General features: G+C 52.9%; 2 protein-coding genes and 1 long non-coding RNA gene across 4 annotated transcripts; 2 read left to right on the plus strand and 1 right to left on the minus strand.

The window, feature by feature from the left end:
• Positions 1-104: 104 nt before the first annotated feature.
• LOC136938040 (uncharacterized) lies at positions 105-1,974 on the minus strand. The gene is made up of 2 exons (XR_010875233.1): positions 1,928-1,974; positions 105-440 (listed from the first exon to the last, which is right to left on the minus strand). It is a non-coding gene; the product is annotated as an uncharacterized lncRNA (long non-coding RNA).
• Positions 386-14,094, plus strand: pxnb (paxillin b). Of its 2 annotated transcripts, none has more exons than XM_067231249.1 (11): positions 386-511; positions 8,090-8,301; positions 8,400-8,485; positions 8,622-8,761; positions 8,920-9,088; positions 9,190-9,310; positions 12,317-12,478; positions 12,601-12,774; positions 12,883-12,964; positions 13,058-13,206; positions 13,310-14,094. In XM_067231249.1, the coding sequence occupies exons 1-11, from the start codon at positions 499-501 to the stop codon at positions 13,574-13,576; spliced, it is 1,575 nt and encodes a 524-aa protein (XP_067087350.1). In that variant the 5' UTR covers positions 386-498; the 3' UTR covers positions 13,577-14,094. The 2 variants fall into 2 exon arrangements, with proteins under 2 accessions (XP_067087350.1, XP_067087351.1); XM_067231250.1 differs by lacking the exon at positions 386-511 and adding an exon at positions 7,107-7,125.
• Positions 9,385-12,297, plus strand: LOC136938127 (proline-rich protein 36-like). Its single transcript, XM_067231387.1, has 5 exons — positions 9,385-9,405; positions 9,515-10,753; positions 11,314-11,580; positions 11,757-12,158; positions 12,268-12,297. The coding sequence occupies exons 1-5, from the start codon at positions 9,385-9,387 to the stop codon at positions 12,295-12,297; spliced, it is 1,959 nt and encodes a 652-aa protein (XP_067087488.1).
• Positions 14,095-15,513: the final 1,419 nt, after the last annotated feature.

Here is a 15,513-nt window from a genome sequence, read left to right on the forward strand (position 1 = left end):
TCATTAAGTGCATTTATGTTTTACATTATAACGTTTCAACAAGTGGTTATATTAAGTATATTCATTAAAAATAATGAGTGGAAATGAATGATTGAAGTCTCAACTTAAACTGGGGCCTCCAGGCCTGGTTTAATAAGGATTATAAATGTGACTTCCCTGACAAGTGTTATGTTTCCATGAAAGTAATCGTTCTTGTTGTATAAGTGTTTTTAGTGTTTGGAGAGAAGTAACAATATTTCTTTCCAACGTTTCCTTTGTAATATATCCATGTATCAGTTCTAGTCGCTAGAGGTCTCTCATCCGTCTGCCGAGGATAGGTTCTTTCATGTTGGATGCGCGTCCCCGTGAAGTAGCCTCCACGAGCACAGCACGGCGCGGTCTTGTAACTTCTGACCAACTTCTTCGGCAACGGGGAAGTTTTGGAGAGCAAATCCCGGACGCTGAAAAAAGTCTCAAAGTTATTAAGAAAGAAAACATTTCCAAAGGCAGGCCCCAAGTATGGAAGACTTAGGTGAGCTATTTCGAGTGTTTTCTTCTTCTGGTCATTGGTGTTTGTCCTGTGTAGCGGAAAGTACGGTGGACGCTGAAGCTAATGTTTTACGACGAAGCTGCAAAGATTGCTTTAATTTTGGGATAACCGACTGCATCCTGTAAATTCGATTCGTCTGTCCCGAATAGATTTTACATTCTTTTCGAGTTTAGTACAGTTGATATCCACATTTCAATTGTATCTAATGTACCTAAACTACCCACTTTATCTGTTGTTAATTATCTCAACAAAAATATTTGAGCACAACATGCGTCATTAATCACCTGTAAAGGATTTTAATTGTGATAGAGCCAGACTAAAGTATGAATCCTAGTCCGTTAAATCACTAAGACTTGTTATTATGTCAATGCCAACATGGGATGCTATTGAACTGGAACAAATGACTTTATGGTTTTGTTCAAGATCAACAAGGTAGAAGGTCAGATTGAGATGCAAGTATAAAGTAAAATGTACACCTATACTTTTTCCTCTATGACTACAGTCCAACACAATTGCTGCTCATCTCAACTGTTGATGGATGATTGCAATAGTTAGAAAATACATTTGGAGAAGTGGATCTTCCTCAAAATCTTGGTCTGTCTGTCATACTTTGTATAGTTATCTATTTTAACTCATTTGACTCATGCTGACTGAGTGTCAGAGTAGCCTACATTTGCAGCAGAATGGCTCGACAGTTCATTCTCATAAGGCCATGCATCATAGACCTCCACACAAAGAAACACCTGGAGCCAGGCGTATTCACACTGCAAACAGATACTGAAGTTTGACCTGGTTAATACAAGTGCACATATGTGTACACACACACACACACACATCCGCCACATGCATTTCATGCACATCATGCTGTAGTGTAGAGAATGGAAACCTGCGCTATTCTATTTTGTGTATGTGTCTGGTTGACCTGTCAACTGTGCGTCACAGTTCACTGACCTCTCCCCCCAGCCCTTGAACTCTGAACTACTAATTTTGTTTTTACAGTTTTGATCACCTGGCCCTTTTTTCTAAATATGTCCAAGAAGAGTATTGTCGATTTAAAATAGTCTTTTATCATTAAACTACACGTGAAGACCCCAGTCCTAGTTTGAATAAAACATAGTCCATGTCTACCACTGCAGGGATGGCCCAAAAATAGCAGTGAGATGTGCTGTTGGATTGTTTAAGTGGAGAGATGAGGAGCCTTATTTTGTGCGTGCCCTGTTCAGAGAATACCTTTGGGTCGTATTAGATGCTAAAGCCGCCCCGGGCCAGTGAAAGGGCCGATTGTTAAGCGAGAGGGAGCCTGCAGTCTCACTTAAGTCGACCGGCCGAGGGAGGGGGCGAGGCCGCTGTGGAATGTTTAACATCACTGTTTGTCAGGGTCCAAGGCCAAATACTCACCGGGTCACGGCTCACCTCCTTCACCCACTCCCAGATCCACGAACGCTGCCTCCGAAGAGAGGAGTCCTCACAGTCCAAGCCCCTCTCTCCACCCCCACTCTCCACCACCCTCCCACCCCTCGTTCAGAGATGACTGGGAGTTAGGTTGGGGTGACATGCTGGTGGAGAAACCCGATCAGATGCCCCATCACAGGGCCTGACCCACCGTCCTCTCCCCTTTCCCCTTGGCTCTGTGTGTGGAGATGCTCCCGCAACTGACCCTCACCCAGATTCCATAGTGGAGTTTGGGGATTCCATAGTGAATGCTGCTTAGAAGAGGCCTCTGATTTTCCAGCCCGGCCGAGGGAGGGGGAGGGGGGGGGGGAGGGGCATTATTTACATTTAGTCATTTAGCAGACGCTCTTATCCAGAGCGACTTACAGTAAGTACAGGGACATTCCCCCGAGGCAAGTAGGGTGAAGTGCCTTGCCCAAGGACACAACGTCAGTTGGCATGACCGGGAATCGAACTGGCAACCTTCGGATTACTAGCCCGATTCCCTCACCGCTCAGCCAACTGACTCCCTTATAACTGTTGTTCCAGGGACCAGGTGGCGTCCAGCCCCGGCAGTACTGAGCCCTCCCCCCAGGTGTGCTTCTTAACCACATGTGACGGCCAGACACGGTGTCAGTGTCAGAGGGCCTGCCTCGCCGAGGGTGTTTGATTTGGGGCAGAATGTGAAGTCAGCCCCCTGCTTTGTGTGAATTCCTCAGGCTCCTGTGAGGTCCATGGCAGAGCTGTGACTGACCCTGAGGGTCTGGAGCTCGACAGGGATCTAAGGCCCTTATCTATGCCCGTGGGTAAATTCACCACAGGAAGATATTAGAACTTCTGGTTGTGAGGAAAGGGTAGCCTATCAAGGAGAGGTCTGGCTGCATACCATCTGTTGATGGTCATGATAGCCCTGTTGTAATCCTCCTTTCGCAAGGAGTACTTGTTAATTAATCAAAGAGTACTATACTCTCCAGGTCAAGGGAATACTATACATTTTCAGAGTTGCAAGTGAGGGTGATCTGAATGATTTAAATAAAATAAAAAAACATAATTGTCCTTAGTGAGTTGTGGATTTCCGCACGTCAGCACTAAATTAGTGCTACCAGTCTAGGCCTAATCATCCTCCCATTGAGAGTTTCGGGTTTAGGTTGGAGTATGCTGGCTGATACACACCACCCCTAGCCTGTGTGTTAGCAGGCTGGCCTTCTGGTCGAATGGGAGGGTCCTGACTGTAAATCAGTCTGGGTCGAGGGCTCCACACCCATCCTGTTCTGGGCCTGGGGAGGGGAGCTGCGTGGCTGACATCATCGCTTAGGCAACAGACCCTGCTTTACATCCTGGGGAAACAGCGGAGAAAACAATGAGCAGAATCAGTGTTGTTGGCCAGGAAACGGAGGGAGGGGTGCGGGGGATTTACACTGTCATACGGCTGTTATGGGGGTGTTTTGACTAATAAAAGTCAGCCACACATTCCCCCTGCTGCCTCTCTTGTCTTTGTTTCTCTGTGTGTGTGTGTGTCTCTCTCTTTGTCTCTCTCTCTGTCTCTCTCTCTCTCCCCTGGCCTTGGCTCAGAAAGCAGTGCTGATTATTTTCCTGACGGGTCAGAGTTACTGCGGAGGAATCCGAGTGCTGGCTGGATTCTTCCCACATTACTCAAGCTGGGACACCCCAGGGCATGGCGTTCAGACCTCAAAGAGCCTCAGTGTGGCTCTGCTCTCGCTGAGAAGCCAGGGACAGGGCTGCTGTGTAAAGCGGCCTGGCGTTTCCAGGGGACGGTGTGTTTCTCAGGCGCTGTGTTTCACAAGCAGCAGATTACGGAGAGGAAAGACAAGCCCGTCATTCTGTCGGGCTTTTACCACAGTTCCGCCCTGTTAACCACGCAAATTATTCACCGTCGACTTCTGACACGAACTGACACTCTTACACATTCGAATGGGCGCAATCTGTCGGAGCAGGGCCGATGTGTCTAAAGACATGGGTTTGACTGGTCCATATGCCAGGGCAGAAACATAGCGAGAGGGGATAGAATGTTTGAGTTTGTCTTCGCTGTCTGTGTGTCAGTGTGTGACTGTGTACGTACAGTCTTCGGGTCCCCCCCTGTCATATGATTTACTGACCTGTGTGGAAGTGCTTTTATTTTGGTCCAGCTTCTCTTGAGGGGGAGTGTCATCTTTCGGCTACAGGACTACTTGGCCGGGTATTTTTAGCGGTGTTTACTTTGAAGCCATGCCCCCATCTTGCCCGAAGATCTCTCTGTATGTTCTGATACCCCACCTCTCTCTTGTACCCCTGTGTGTTCTTGTGGGTCCCGTCCTAAGTGAGTCCTCCATGCTTTGAGCAGGTTCTCCTCTGGGTCTCCTTGTACAGTAGCCCCCCCCTCCTCCTCCCCCTCCGTCCCTGCCTGCAGTTCTGCCTGGTATCCCCACCGGCCTCCACCCTGGCCCCTGTCTCTCTTGTTTGATATAAATACCATGTTGGGCTGGCCTGATGGGATAATGTTTCTGGCTGTGACCAGCTCTGCTCTTTGCTCCCCAGCTATAAACAGGTGAGCCGAGGGCCCCGGTGGCCCATCGCTGCGTCCTGTGCGTTAATGGGAAGGATTAGCCAGCCTGCCTGGTTGCTGGGAAAGCGTGGCTCTCTGGGAGTAGGCGCAGTAAAATCACTGACATCTCTCTCTTACCCTGGAATTCCAAGCACGCTGTACTTTGCGGAAGAGGCCCTGTAATTATCTATTTAATGTTGGATTTTCACCCTCACCCTGACAGATTTGTTGGTATTTCTTTTATTTATTTTTTATTACGAGGTTCCCTTCTAAATGAACACAATGAGGGTTCTGTTTGACCTCCTGGTATGGAAGAACATTGTTTTGCTTGTTTTCTTTTAAAGTTTGCCAGCGTCATGCCAAGCTTCTCTCCTCCCCCCCGCCCACGTGCCCTACACTCCTCTGCCACCCTCTCTCCTCCCCCCCCCCCCCCCGTGCCCTACACTCCTCTGCCACCCTCTCTCCTCCCCCCCCCCCGTGCCCTACACTCCTCTGCCACCCTCTCTCCTCCCCCCCCGTGCCCTACACTCCTCTGCCACCCTCTCTCCTCCCCCCCCGTGCCCTACACTCCTCTGCCACCCTCTCTCCTCCCCCCCCCCCCCGTGCCCTACACTCCTCTGCCACCCTCTCTCCTCCCCCCCCCCCCCGTGCCCTACACTCCTCTGCCACCCTCTCTCCCCCCCCCCCCCCCCCCCCCCCCGTGCCCTACACTCCTCTGCCATCCTCTCTCCGTCTCTAGCAGGGCTTGTTTCTCTGAGGCGGACAGTGGAATGTCTGGAATTCCCCATGCACCTTCCCGCCCATCAGATAAAGGCTGCAGGACTGTGCAGGACTGTGCAGGACTGTGGGGGGGGGGGGCTACACAGGCAAGAATGTACATGTACCCACCACACGAAGAAGGCACATGCAGTACTAAAAGCAGGACGTACTTGAAAGCGGTTGGTCTGAACACTATTGAGTTTGTTTAGGGTTTTTCACCGAAAATGTGTGTTATGGCAACATGATGTGAATCATTTTGGTGGTTTTATTATGCAATTACGTCATCTCGGCCTCCCTGGTCTTGGCCTGTTCCTCCTCTGCAGAGCTGATCAGCCTCGCACAATGGAATCTTGGTCAGGATGTTTTCTGAAAGAGCTGGACTCTTAAACCATCTCCTCCCCTGCTGCTATGGAAAAGATTAGTCTGCTACTTGGATTACTGTACTTGTTTGCATTCTTAATGCCTCTAACTCCCCAAGGACAAGCCTGGGCCACCTCCCCCTCAGTCCGTCCCCTCAGACTCCTTGCTACCCCCTGCAGGACACCCCCTCCTGAAGACACACACATCCCATCCAGATCAAGCCTCCTCTTTGGCGGTTATCCGCCTTGCATTAGCGTATCAGCTTAGCACCCATGTACATGAACACTAACTGTAATTTGTGGGGGTCAGATGGCTGAGCGGTTAGGGAGTCGGGCTATTAATCAGAAGGTTGTTGGTTCGATTCCCGGCCGAGCAAAATGACGTTTTGTCCTTGGGCAAGTCACTTCACCCTACTTGCCTTGGGGAGAATGTCTCTGTACTTACTGTAAGTCGCTCTGGATAAGAGCGTCTGCTAAATGACTAAATGTAAATGTAATGTAATTGCCAAAAATAAGCTATATTTAATCCTTTAATGAGATTGTTGTCCAGGTTAGGTGAGATAGCTGGTCCTAGCTGCTGCAGGCAGCAGAGAGGAGGGGAGGTCTGCATCTGGTAGCAGATATTGAGGAGCTGAGCTGGGCCCAGCGGCCCTCTCCAGATGGGAGGAATAGTGAGGCTGGCTCGCTGCCACCATTCAGGTCGTTCGGTTCCTCCCAGACAGCCGTAGCCCACGTCATCCCAGTTGGGAACAGATTGTGTACAGAGCATTTTGGGAGAACTGTGTGATTGGGTCTTATAGGAATTAGGTGATGAATGACTCCATTGCTGGAGTGCGGTACGGAAACCAAAGTTGGGAAGTCGAGACAATCGGGCCTGTGTTTTGAGGCCTTTGTTGTGTGAGTGATGAAGTCAACTTGAGTAAGACCTTGTTTAGCATGTCAGCACCAGGTGCAGATTATTTTGAGCTGGTAGTTATATTTCAACATGTTTGCGCTGTCTTGGGCTAGGCTACTTGCTGAGCTTACGGCTTTAAATAGGGTCCGCTTCACATGCAGTGTGCACGTCTTGAACGTTGAGCCACTGGGCTGGATGGGGTCTTTCTGTGGCCTTTATAACATCCTCTTTACCCGGGAGGAAGTCATGTGGTGGGAAGTTGCGGTGGAGAAGTTGTTCAGGGCTGCGGTAGCACAAAATACTTAACAAAACCGCACCTTTCGTACATTTACAGTGGCGGCTTCCGTAGAATAGCGGACTAGATGAGAAAAGAGGATGACTTCAGACGCTCGCCCGTCTGCGTGCGTTGGGGGAGTTAATAAATAGAACCGGTGTGAGGTGTGAGGAATTGGACAGTTTACACTGACCCTGGTGCCTGTCCCAAACCACGCCCTCCTCCCATGCGTGCTCCCCCCCCCCCCCCCCCCCCGGCACCCCTCAATCCCTCCCCTGCCGCTGCACCCTAGACAGCTAGTCACTACCGGGGACTGGAACAGCCTGGTGGAAGACTGTGAGTAAAAAAAATGTTGGTTTGTGTGGGATTAGCAGACTTGAAATACAGTGATAAGTCAGTATTTGCGATATTTGAAGTGTCCTGCCTGCCTGTTTGGATTGAATATGTTGTCTTGCGCTGGTTGCTTGGAGGAGCAGTTTTCTGTGTGTCTGTCTCTCAGGTTATTTCGTCTTTAGAAGTAACCTGACCTTTATGATTCGCCTCTGAGGCAATGAACCAACTGGTGTCCGAGTCGAAGACGTCTCTAGATAAAGCAAGAGTGGACTCCCTTTGCCACTCTAGAGAATGCACAGACATTTTACAGGCTATTCTTGACTGACTGGGGATGGACAGACTGGGTGATGTAAGCACCTATTTTGTTCTGGCACGTCAACAGCCACTCAGCAGGGTAAAACGCTACCCCCTTAGTTACTGTAGGTCTGTCTGTCCATCGGAATGTTTGTCTGGTCCTGCCTCACACAGACTCTTTGAAAAGGGGAAGTTAAGAAATCGTTTTCCAGTGAAAAGGCTTGGCTGAGGTACATGACCAAGCGACAGACAGACAGACAGACAGACAGACAGACAGACAGACAGACACCCAGTCAGGTACTGTCAGCAGCCATGTATTTTTAGGCGCTCGCTCGGCTGATTGATGGACAGAGAGAAGGTTTGGGAGGTCCAGGGGGAGGAATGTTTACCTGACTTACAGGGTTTGGGTGTGACTGGGCTTTGTCACAAGCGGTGCCATGCCATGAGGACCATGACGGGGGCGTGACCTTGGCTCCCGCGGGCCAGGACGGGCGCCGTGGGCCTCAGTCTTTATGACGTGACGAGCCTGGGTGACAGTTTGGAACGAGAGGCGGCTGTTGCACGCATCCATTGCTAGCTTACAGAGCCTATAACTGGCTGACTCATGGCCCAGGCAGGGGCCCTCTGTCGGGGGGTGAGACGTGTTCAAACCCCCCTTGTCGTTTCCCTGCAGACGCGCTGCTGGCGGACCTGGAGTCGACGACGTCCCACATCTCCAAGCGGCCCGTGTTCCTGCCGGACGAGACGCCCTACTCCATCCCCACCGGGGGGAACTCCTTCCAGGAAGATGTGTCTCTCCCGCCCCCGGTGCCCCCCCCTCCCTCAGCCGAGGCCCTGAACGGCTCTGTGATCGACCCCCCGGGGTCCCTGCACTCCTCCCAGCAGGTGAGGAACCCGGACGCACCCCTGACACGCCTCATGTCCGTGTCCTCTATGTACCAGGCTGACTGGATGTTTGTGTGTGTGTGTGTGTGTGTGTGCAGTCGTTGGGCTCAGCCCAGAAGAGCTCGTGGTCCCAGGACAGCAACAGCCCCACCCTGTCTCACATAGAGGAGGATCACGTCTACAGGTGAGGACCTAGCCACACAACCAGACGCCCTCCGTCTGTCCCCGTTTCCCCAGTAAACAGCCGGTGTCTCTCTCTCACTCCCTCTTCCCCTCTCTCTCCCTCTTCCCCTCTCTCTCTCTCTCTCTCTCTCTCTCAGCTTCCCAAACAAACAGAAGTCGTCCGACTCCTCCGCCTCCGCCATGAACTCGGCCTTGGGCAGCAACCTGTCAGAGCTGGACAGACTGCTTCTGGAGCTCAACGCTGTCCAGCAGAACTCGCCATCCTTCCCCACCACAGGTACACACACACACACACACACACACACACACACACACACACACACACACACACACACACACACAGCTCTGTCAACAGAGTTTGAAAGGGAAAACATCGATGCGTACGACAGTGTTGGTAGCAGGCGTTTCCAGGGTCGTGCTTGTGTGTGTTGACAGAGGAGGCCGCCCCGCCCCTGCCCTCCTGCAGCATCACCCACTACGAGAACGGGGTGGGCCCCTCCTCTCAGGACAAGCCCAAGAGGAACGGCACCCGGGGAGGCGAGGAGGGCCGCCCTACCGTGGAGAGCCTGCTGGATGAGCTGGAGGGCTCTGTTCCCACCACCAGGTAAGAACCCCCCCCTGGAGCCGGGCTACGGTGTGCTTCTGGGGGCTGCGTGCAGGGTGGATGTGGTGGTCTCTGTAACCAGCTGTGTCGTGTTTCCCCAGCCCCAGCCCCTCGGTGCTCCACAGTGAGCTGGACACGCCCTCCCAGCAGCAGGCCAGAATCTCAGCCTCCTGTGCCACCCGCGAGCTGGATGAGCTCATGGCCTCCCTGTCTGACTTTAAGGTGTGTGTGTGTGTGTGTGTGTTGACGAGTGTCTGTACGGTTCTCTCCCTTGATCTGCTTGATCTTTCTCTTTCATGACTGTCAAGTTCTACTCAGTTTGACTCTCTCCTTAACGCCCTCTTCATCTGCTTTCCTCTCCTGTCCTGTCCTGTCCTCCAGCCTAGCTCTCTGGGCTCTGTGAACTCTGACCCCCACCTTGATCAGGCGGGAGTCTCCCCCACCCCTCTGGGCGTCCGTCCTCCAGGTCCCGCCTCCTCCCCCTCCCCAGCCGTCCCCTCCCCCCTCCTCCCCCCCCGGCCCTTCTGCGACTCCCCCGTGTTCTCGCACCCGGCGTCTCTGGAGCTCCACATCGAGGAGGAGGGCGGGGCGGAGCCGAGGGCCACGCCCCGCGCGGCCCCGCCCCCGCGGAGCCCCCCCTCCCCCCTCTCGACGGCAAGCGATCTCGAGGCGGACGCCGTCGCCAACGTGTCGCCCGTCATGCTGTCCTATCAGCACAGGTCCCTGGTGGTCCTCTCCCACGCCTCCAGCCCGTCTCCCCCCAGTACGAGCCCCCTGAGACCAGGGCCCAGTCCCGTCCACAGCCCTAAACCCTCTCCCAGTCCCATCAGCCCCCCCTGCAAGCCCCCCAGTCCCTCCCTCGAACTCTTCTCAGTGACGGTAGAAGAGCTCTCCTGTGAACTCGAACCCACGGCCAACGGCCTCAGCCTCCTGCGGGATCTCGATCTCAACTTCTCCAGCCCGGCTCCCTTCAAGAGCTTCACTCCCCCCCTCGCCCACGCCCCCAAGTCCCCCTCCCCTGCCAGCATCACCAAGTCCCCCTCTCCCACCGTCGCAGCTCCCAAGCAGCCCTCGCCGTCTCCAGCCACATCCAAAGCCCCCTCCACCCCGGTATTCACCAGGAAGGAGCCTAACCCCCCAGCCCAGGGAAGCAGCCCCCTGGCTGGGCACGTGTCCCCGGCGACGGACCCCTCCCTGGATGAAGCCCTGGACAAGCTGCTGGCCATGAGCTTCAGTAAGATGGAGAACGACCGAGCGGCCCAACTGGAGAGGGAGGTCCCTCAGCTGAAGAGGGAGACCCTGGGCCTGAACAGAGACGCCGTGCGGGAGGTCCACGAGGAGGCGGTGGTGCCCGCCGACCGGAGGGACGTCCAGCCGGACACCAGCACCCAGGACGGCTCGGTGGACGGCTGCATGGACGGCCAGCGGGACGTGCTGGACTGGGCCGACGTGGAGCTCAACATGTCCCTCCACGACGGAATGGACGGCTCCATGACCTCGTACACGGAGAGGCCGTACACGGACGGCAGCATGACCCCCCTGACCGAGGCCAGCTGGATGGACGAGTCGCTGACCCCGTCCTCCTGCCCCGGGACGCCTGACGCCGCCTTTGACCTGCCCCTGCTCCAGCCCGCCACCCTGGACAGGATGTCTGCCTCGGGACATGTATGGCTCTTCCCCGCGCTCTGGCTCCGCCCCCTCGCCGACCCGACTGCACAGAAATGCACTGTGGCTAGTAACGTGTGCTGTGTCATTGCTAATCTACACATCACGGTTAGCTCTCCTGGGGGCTATTTCATATCCAGATATTTACACATGCAAACGGCTGAATCTGATTGGCTGTATTTTTGTTCTAGCTTGTGAGATGTAAACCCCCCCTCACAAACACACGCACACACACCCCCCAGTCACCTGTTGTCACCAGTGTAGCATGACGCTTGTGAAGGACCAGTGAGTGCCCTGGGGCAGTGTGTTGCTAAGCCGCGTGAGGGCTGGGGAGGGGAGGTGGGGGGTGTCTGAGCATGTAAGAACCGCATGGAGTGTGACACCGAGCCCAGCGGCTCTCCCAGAACGTTCCACCTGGGCTCCCCCTGCATCCCGGCTTTTGATTGGCTTGCGGTTGGTCCCCTCATCTAACTGGACCGCCTCCCAGCTGGATGTTCTAACCAGGACGCGCGCAGGGACTCCTAGATCAGGGGTGTCTGACGAGATCCTCCTTCTCCCAGCTCAAGTCAGTCATCAGACGCACTAAGGAGACCCCGAACGTGCACCCCATGTACCGCGACGGGCTCCTGCGCAGGAAGATGGGGCCCATCATCGTCAACAAGAGCAGCTCCCAGGACCGCCTCATAGAGGAGCTCCAGGGGAAGCTGGGGATCGGCCGCGCCGAGCGCCGCCGCAAGCAGCCCGACGACTGGCTCACCGAGGGCGTCATCGTCATGTCCAAGCCCCAGCGCTTCCGCCCCGAGGGGGCGGGGGTCGAGGTGGACAAGGTCGGCCCCCCCCCCCCCGCGGACAACGCGTCCTCGCCGTCAGGGTCACGTCCTCGGCGTATCACCGGAGAGACTTTGTCTCCCCGTTTTGCATTGAGAAATGTCTTTTCCTTTTTCTTTTTCCTCTCATTTTCCTGTGTTGTTCCTCTGTGTCTGCTCTCCTCTCTCCTCCTCAGATCATCATCCCCCCAGAGTCCCCCGTCCCTCAGAGGAAGATCATCCTCCCTCCTCCGTCCCCCCCCGCCCCCCGCCGCCCGCCCCCCGTAGAGGAACGCACCCCCCCGCCGCCTGTGAAACTGGCCCCTCTCCCCGTGCCCCCGCCTCCTCCTCCTCCTCCTCCCCCCACGCCCCCTCCACAACCCCCCCAGGAGCCCATCCCTGCCCCTCCCCAGCAGCCAAAGCCCCCGCCTGTCCCCGTGCAAAGGCCCCCCTCCCCTAAACCGGAGCCCCCTCGGCCCGTCCCCCAAGCCCCGGCCCCCCAGCCTCCACCCGTGGAGCTGCCACCTCCCCCGCCCCCCAAAGTTCTGGTGTCGGTCGGCTGTCAAACAGAATACGACCCCATCTTCCCTCCGATGCAGGCATGGATCTCGTTTTCTGTGTCTGATTCACCTGAAACACTCTTCTTTTTCATGTGTCTTGTCAACTCAGAATTGTGTGTGTGCGCAGTGTGTGTTTTGTGAGACACAGAGAATACGTGGTGCTCTGTTCGCCCTCTGACCCTCCGTCCTTCCCCCAGATCATGGCTCAGGGGAAGGGCGGGGCCCCCGGAGGTCCCCCGACGCAGGTTAACAAGCTGGACAACATGCTGGGCAGCCTGCAGTCTGACCTCCACAAACTGGGCGTGCAGACCGTGGCCAAGGGCGTGTGTGGGGCCTGCTGTAAACCCATAGTGGGACAGGTGAGGGGATTTGAGTTGGGTCAAGTAGACGCTAGTTCTAAAGCTACGGAATGTTTTTTTTTTTTTTACCTTCGCTAGGTCAGCAGGATTATGTCCATTCTATCTCTTGTCTGTCTGACTAGGTGGTCACTGCCATGGGGCGTACATGGCACCCCGAGCATTTTGTGTGCACACACTGTCAGGAGGAGATAGGCTCCAGGAACTTCTTTGAGCGGGATGGCCAGCCCTACTGTGAGAAGGACTACCACAACCTGTTCTCCCCGCGCTGCTACTACTGCAACGGACCCATACTGGACGTTAGTAGAACGCGCGCACACAATTCCCCTACATGCACACACATGCGCACAAACACACGCTACTTGGAAGAAAGGAGAGTAACGTGTTGTTTTGTTGCCCGTGTACAGAAAGTTGTGACGGCGTTGGACCGGACATGGCACCCAGAGCACTTCTTCTGTGCTCAGTGCGGATCGTTCTTCGGCCCGGAGGGTGAGTACTCGCCTCCCGCTCTCCCCGCACACCCGTCACTCCAGACGTCCAGTCCAGCTAACCCGCGCTTCCCGTGTGTGTCCCCCCCCGAAGGCTTCCACGAGAAGGACGGCAAGGCGTACTGCAGGAAGGACTACTTTGACATGTTTGCGCCCAAGTGCGGCGGCTGCGCCCGCGCCATCTTGGAGAACTACATCTCCGCCCTCAACTCCCTCTGGCACCCCGAGTGCTTCGTGTGCAGGGTCGGTACCACGCGCCGCCTCTTTGTCGCGACCAAACAAAGCACGCCGTTGTTCATCCCCCCGTAAAACGTGTCCTTCTCTCTTTGTTTTCGCCCCCTTGCAGGAGTGCTTCACCCCCTTCGTGAACGGCAGTTTCTTTGAGCACGACGGCCAGCCTTACTGCGAGGTGCACTACCACGAGCGCCGCGGCTCGCTCTGCTCCGGGTGCCAGAAGCCCATCACCGGCCGCTGCATCACCGCCATGGCCAAGAAGTTCCACCCGGAGCACTTTGTCTGTGCCTTCTGCCTCAAGCAGCTCAACAAGGGCACCTTCAAGGAGCAGAACGACAAGCCCTACTGCCAGGGCTGCTTTGTCAAGCTTTTCAGTTAGAGGGGAAGGATGACAGAGAGAGAACGAGAGAGAGAGAGAGAGAGAGAAAGAAAGAGAGAAAGAAAGAAAGTATACGCCTGTATGTATTCAAGTGAGTTTGGGGAAAGGGGGTAACACCGAATGTTTCTCAGAAAGGTTGTATTTGAGGGATGTCTGCGTACAGATGTCTAACTATGGAATAATGTTTGGCTCAAGTATGTAGGTGTCAGTATATGTAGTTTAGGTATAATGTGCTGGAGATTCCAACAGTCTCCCGATAGCGCCTGGAGTGTAATGGATCTAGTCAGGCTCAGGCCTGCCTCTGCTCTCTTCTGATGCTCAAACAGCATGGTTTTCTTCAAGCCCTAACAGTTAACCTGAAATAGTTAGGGTACGTGCTTGCTGACGTGAACACTGTACGAACACATTGAAACACATGACAAGTGTTTGAGGTATGTTGCTCACTGGTTGAGTGTTTCTGTTTGAAACCATTAAAAATGTGTCAATATATTATAGCAGGAAGCAGGCATTAAGCAGTTGACCTGTTGTTTTCTTTTTTTTATCTTGTGAAAACTTTGCTCAACTGGTTAAAAATAGGCTCTTGTGACATTTTACCACTTTTCTCATCCTGTGACCGAGAACATAACTGAACGTATAATTGTAGCATTGACTGGAAATAGGCTGTCAGTGGTCAGATTTATTTTTGTACTTGTGACTGCATGGTCAAGACATCAACACCCTCGAGGACTCACACACACACAGGTTTATAGATACATTTTCTGACTCATCACATTAACCCTCATGTACTTTAAAATTAATCATTCAATAATTCAAAATTCTAAGATATCACTGTAATACATTTAGTTGGAATGTCATCTCAGGTTTCAATCAAGTCTAATTTCCTCCTGAAAATATCCTGAAGCATTTTTGTAAATATTCTCGTTCAAAGCGCTGGTCATTTCAAATGTATGTCCATCTCTTCAATAACCACTCTTTCAGAGACCTGAGAAGGGCTAGCTGACAGCTTTTGTCTTTGCCATTTTTTCAACAGCAAACAACGATGCATTTCACATTTTGTAAAAAGCATTATTGCAAAGAACACCCCAAGTTGCCTACACAGTGGCAATTGTTTTTTGGAATGGTCTGCACCAAGACTTTCTCATTGTAGCCATATAAAAAAATCTTTGTTGGGTCCTTGATTCCATATTCTTCAAGGATTTGATTTCTTTGCCAATGTCTTTTACACTGGTGAAACCAGCAAAATACTGATTGAAGGACTCATTTGTGGTCTGATCTTTCAGTCAGTCCACTGGATAAGTTAGAAATGGTCTGAAAGTGAGCTCAGATAACAAAGGACATGGGATGAGTTGAACCTAGCCTACTGTTGTCTGTCTACACTAGTTGAATTTTTTTGGCTTATTACATCTATCATGTAATGTGCATTATATTGGGCCTGTATGTTTTCAGGGATTTACACCCAGAGCCTTTTAATTTCTTTGTGCTGTGTTATATTTAAGAAATCTTGTCCAGAATCATTTAAAGAGTGTTATTTAACCAAAGCAATACCTTTTTAAAATGTTGTTCTCTGACGCTCGGTTTAAATGTAACACTGATCCAACTCATTTCTTGGCTGATTATGCAAATAAAAATCTGTTTTGGTAACAAAGTGTTTAAATGGTCTTTATTACATTTGAAGAAGCCATTGAGGGAAGTACATTTGGGGGGATTCTGGGCCAATCCAAGTTCTCTGGGAAAATGGATGACAGCTCACCAGTCCTAACCCAATGACATTGTAGGTAAAAAAAAAAAGAATAAAAAAGAATATTAATGAAGAGATATTATGCTAATCTTTTCCTGTGATACACAATGGATGCACTCCACGTGGTGGGCCACAGTGTGTGTGTGTGTGTGTGTGTGTCTTGACCCGGATGTGAAACGAAGAACTTCTTCCTAGCTGG

The sequence above is a fragment of the Osmerus mordax genome, chromosome 28 (genome assembly GCF_038355195.1).
Source record: "Osmerus mordax isolate fOsmMor3 chromosome 28, fOsmMor3.pri, whole genome shotgun sequence".
Taxonomy (NCBI): domain Eukaryota; kingdom Metazoa; phylum Chordata; class Actinopteri; order Osmeriformes; family Osmeridae; genus Osmerus; species Osmerus mordax.